The following is a 4256-nucleotide window of genomic DNA, read 5'->3' as shown; positions in this document are numbered from 1 at the left end:
CCAGCAGCGTCATATTGATATTGTTTATGATTGGCCGCCAGAGCTGTCTGTCTTCACCGAACGATCCGCGGTTGGCTCGTTGTGGTCACGTTGGTGACAACATGGCGGCCGTTCCGACCATGGGTAGCCATTCGTGGAAAGATGTTCCCCTCTTGTTTGGGATACCGGAGACATTAATGACACAAAAAAGTACCTGCTGATCAGGTAACGACATAAAGAGGCAAAATGGGCGGGGTTATGAGAACCGGTGAAATGAAACCGACTGCTAGTAAAACGATGGCAAATCCTAATGAGAACCAACAGATTATATGAGACGGTGACCACCAAAGATCGAGATGGTGGTGAAACAGGAGGTACGTGTTTCATTTCAACCAAATGAAAGCTTCGGCTTTGATTTCAACACCAAAGAAGTTCTGCCTTCAGAACGAACGTGTGTCCGTACGTCATTTGACGAGCATCCAATCACCACACGCGATACTTGACAGAAGACGCTGACCACAAATCGGAAGCGTCCCACTCTTCGCGGGGCGGGGCTGACGCCGTCTTAGCCAATTAGCAGCCAGGCGTCGCCCCTTCCTGGCCGAGTTGGCTGAGCTGTCAGTAGAAGGACGCCGACTTTGTACAAAGTTTATTTTCTCGTCCTCCGATGGCTCCGAGCGCGCAGCTCAAAGAGGCGCTAGCCGACGTGCAAGACGGGATCCGGGCGATCCTGCTCGGACCGCCCGGCGCCGGGAAGGGGACCCAGGTGAGCTGCTGGTGTCGGCTTGTAGCAGCTAGCTTGGAGAGTAGCAACGCATGGTGGTGGATGTCGGCTAGCAGCTAAAGGCTAATTATCGCAGTGGCTAAACCGGCTTTCATTTCAACTTTTTAAAAGCAGCGGCTACGTCAAATAAATGACAACAACAATAACAGTGTTTATTTCATAGCAATCGCCGCGGGGCTTAATCCACAAATTTCAATGCTGAGTCAGAAAACCACGCACTCGAAAAAGTCCATCAACTTTAGCTAAAGTGAAAAACACTCGACGGAAAGTGGCTTTGCCCTGCCGCTCCGGTTTTAGCAATTGCTAGTTCTTCTTTAAATTCGCCTTTTCCTGCAGACTGTCCAAGAAACACTATGAAGAAGTGCTAATTGTTGGCTCGTTGGTCTATGAAGCCTACACAAATACTCTATCACTGTATACACATACGCTATACACTGTATACACACACCTACACTATATACACACCTACACTATATACTGTACTGTATACATGTACACGATATACTAGTGTATACACGTATACTCTATCACTGTATACACATACGCTATACACTGTATACACACACCTACACTATATACACACCTACACTATATACTGTACTGTATACATGTACACTATATACTAGTGTATACACGTATACTCTATCACTGTATACACATACGCTATATACTGTATACACACACCTACACTATATACACACCTACACTATATACTGTACTGTATACATGTACACGATATACTAGTGTATACACGTATACTCTATCACTGTATACACATACGCTATATACTGTATACACACACCGACACTATATACACACCTACACTATATACTGTACTGTATACTATATATACTATATATATGTACACTATATACTAGTGTATACACGTACAGTACACCAACACGGCGGTCCTAAACGCCTGACTTGAGTGGGCTGCCTGAGTGGAGGAGAGGTTTGTGAGCAAGGTCTTCCTGGGACCAACCTGAGCTCCATCGATGGCGCCCCTAGATTTGGGCCTGACTAGTTTTCCGCCTGAACGGGCAGCTGTACAAATGAAACCTTTGCCCATGAACCCAAACCAGCCGCCCGTCCAGCAGGCCAAACGAGGACACTCGTTTCAGTCCCACTACTGCAGGTTGACGCCGAAAGAAGTCAACATGAGGAGAATGCCAACTGAATGCGAGTACGTTTGTCAGGCTTTTGACAGGAAGTAGCTGCCTCTCCTGCAGACCAAGTGTCCAGCACGCCGGCAGAAAGCGTCCGAGGGCGTCCTTATACGGACCGGTCCAGTTGGCCGCCCCAGCGGGCTGCTGTAGAGTGAAGAATATGACACGTGAACCAGTTGTCCTTCCCACAGGCCCACCGTCTCGCCGAGCGCTACTGCGTGTGCCACCTGTCCACCGGAGACATGCTGAGGGCCATGGTGGCGTCGGGCTCGGATCTGGGCAAGAAGCTGAAACAGACCATGGATGCCGGCAAGCTGGTAGGTCTTCCCCGAGGGCGTGTGTCCCCCCCCCGACCAACGCCGGCTTCTTCTGGTTCAGGTCAGCGACGAGATGGTGGTGGAGCTCATCGAGAACAACCTGGACACGCCCCCCTGCAGGAACGGCTTCCTGTTGGACGGATTCCCCCGCACGGTCAAACAGGCGGAGCTGGTCAGGACGTGGCCCCCACGCTCCAATCTGATTGGCTGCCTTTTGTCTGCTCACTTCCTGTCTCTTGTCGTCTGCAGCTGGACGATCTGTTGGAGAAACGTCACGAGAAGCTGGACTCTGTGGTGGAGTTCGCCGTGGATGATGCCCTGCTGGTGCGCAGGATCTGTGGCAGGTGGGTGTGGTGGCACCCCGTGTGGCGGCACCCCGTGTGGCGGCACCCCGTGTGGGAACCACGGCTAGGGAAGCACGTGCACAGCACGCACGTGTCCATGAGCATCCATGCTGTCCATGGACTTCTATCCAATGGCCAGTGATGACTGGTGGAGGAAAGGAATCCAAGTGTTTATACATACGGTGTGAAATAGTACGTTCCATTTGTAAACATGTTAATCCATGCTACTGCTCGTATTCTATGGTTAGCATTACATTTAGCCTTTTGGCCAACAGCGGTACTTGTCTGTGTTTTGGCCGCAAAAATGACTTTTTGTCGAAGTGAAAGGGAAGGTCAGGAGGTGACGTCTGAGGACATCTGCTGGCTCGGCAGAAGACGATGCCGTGGTTGCTGGTCTAAAGTGACTCGTGTTCCTCCAGGCTCTTTCACCAGCCCAGCGGTCGCTCCTACCACGAGGAGTTCAACCCCCCAAAAGAGCCCATGAAAGATGACGTGAGTCGCCGGGCTCGGACCCCGTCCCAGCAAGCATGTCACCTGATTTTGGCCTCCTCCTCGCCACAGGTGACGGGCGAGCCCCTTATCCGCCGCAGCGACGACAACGAGACGGCGCTGCGCTCCCGACTGGAGTCGTACCACCGCCAGACGGCGCCGCTGGTGCAGTACTACAGCGCCAAGGGGCTGCACGTGGCCGTCGACGCCGCCAAGAGCCCCGGCGTGGTCTTCGCCTCCATCGTGGCCGCTTTCACCGCTGCCGTGGACGCTCCCGCCCGCGCTACCGCCTGTAAATGTCCTCCTCACGTCATGATCACACCCGCTTGCTTTCTGTCCGCTACTGCCTTCTCCACCCGCATCACGCACGTCCACTTGAAAGACTTGGTCTTTATGGACGCCACCCACCACCCTCACCTCTGGTCATGATCTTTGGGAGGAGATGGTGGACACAAGCATCTGAAATGAGTTTCCTCGGTAGGGTAGCTGGACTCCCCCTAAGAGATGGGGTGAGGAGCTCGCTCTATCCGGGAGGGGCTCAGAGTAGAGCCGCTTCTCCTTCACATGGAGAGGAGCCGGTTGAGGTTGGTCGGGCATCTAGTCCGGACGCCTCCCGGACGCCTCCCTGGTGAGGGAAAAGGCCCCGGGGCAGACCTAGGACACGCTGGAGGGATTGTGTCTCACAGCTGGTCTGGGAACGTCTTGGTGTCCTCCTGGCGGAGCTGGAGGACGTGGCCGGGCACCGGGAAGTCTGGGCTCCTGCTGAGACCGCTGGCCCCGACCCCGGATAAGCGGAGAAGAATGGATGGATGGAAGCTCCTCTCCCTGAAGGCCTGAAATCACTCTTTCTTCTTCCCTTCCAGCCAGGTGAATGGTGTCCCATGCGGCCGGAGTAGAGGACGACACCAGGGAGGGTGTGGTCGAGCAGCGAGGACGAGTGTAGACCAAGGCTGACATCGGCCTTCAAATTCCTGTGGCTTCAGACCAAAGCCACAACCTTCTTGTCATTCCTCTTGCTTCCACTTCTTCCAATAAACCTCACTTCTTTTGCTACCACCTTCTCTTCCTTTGCTTTGCACATACAAGCCAAAGATGGAGGTAACATCACCACGTACACGTGGAGATGTCCTGGAGGAGGTAACATCATCACCACGTACACGTGGAGATGTCCTGGAGG

The 4256-nt window shown here is 53.3% G+C and overlaps 1 protein-coding gene across 2 annotated transcripts; it reads left to right on the top strand.

Moving 5' to 3' along the window:
* The first annotated feature begins 544 nt into the window (after positions 1 to 544).
* Positions 545 to 4132, top strand: ak2 (adenylate kinase 2). Of its 2 annotated transcripts, XM_058047917.1 has the most exons (7): positions 547 to 745; positions 2121 to 2246; positions 2308 to 2418; positions 2496 to 2590; positions 3010 to 3082; positions 3152 to 3371; positions 3943 to 4132. In XM_058047917.1, the coding sequence occupies exons 1-7, from the start codon at positions 647 to 649 to the stop codon at positions 3948 to 3950; spliced, it is 732 nt and encodes a 243-aa protein (XP_057903900.1). In that variant the 5' UTR covers positions 547 to 646; the 3' UTR covers positions 3951 to 4132. The 2 variants fall into 2 exon arrangements, with proteins under 2 accessions (XP_057903901.1, XP_057903900.1); XM_058047918.1 differs by lacking the exons at positions 2496 to 2590; positions 3152 to 3371; positions 3943 to 4132 and having other exon boundaries at positions 545 to 745; positions 3010 to 3081.
* The last annotated feature ends 124 nt before the right edge of the window (positions 4133 to 4256 follow it).

Source organism: Doryrhamphus excisus, chromosome 14 (assembly GCF_030265055.1).
Source record: "Doryrhamphus excisus isolate RoL2022-K1 chromosome 14, RoL_Dexc_1.0, whole genome shotgun sequence".
In the NCBI taxonomy this organism is placed as follows: Eukaryota; Metazoa; Chordata; class Actinopteri; order Syngnathiformes; family Syngnathidae; genus Doryrhamphus; species Doryrhamphus excisus.
The sequence above is the reverse complement of the archived record's forward strand: the minus strand, read 5'-3'. Positions and strand labels throughout refer to the sequence as shown.

Excerpts from the sequence above, each read along its gene's own strand:
- ak2 (XM_058047917.1), top strand. The coding sequence starts at position 647 with ATGGCTCCGAGCGCGCAGCTCAAAGAGGCGCTAGCCGACGTGCAAGAC. Across the intron at positions 2,419-2,495 it reads CGGTCAAACAGGCGGAGCTG|CTGGACGATCTGTTGGAGAA; the intron begins GTCAGGACGTGG and ends TGTCGTCTGCAG. Across the intron at positions 2,591-3,009 it reads GTGCGCAGGATCTGTGGCAG|GCTCTTTCACCAGCCCAGCG; the intron begins GTGGGTGTGGTG and ends GTGTTCCTCCAG.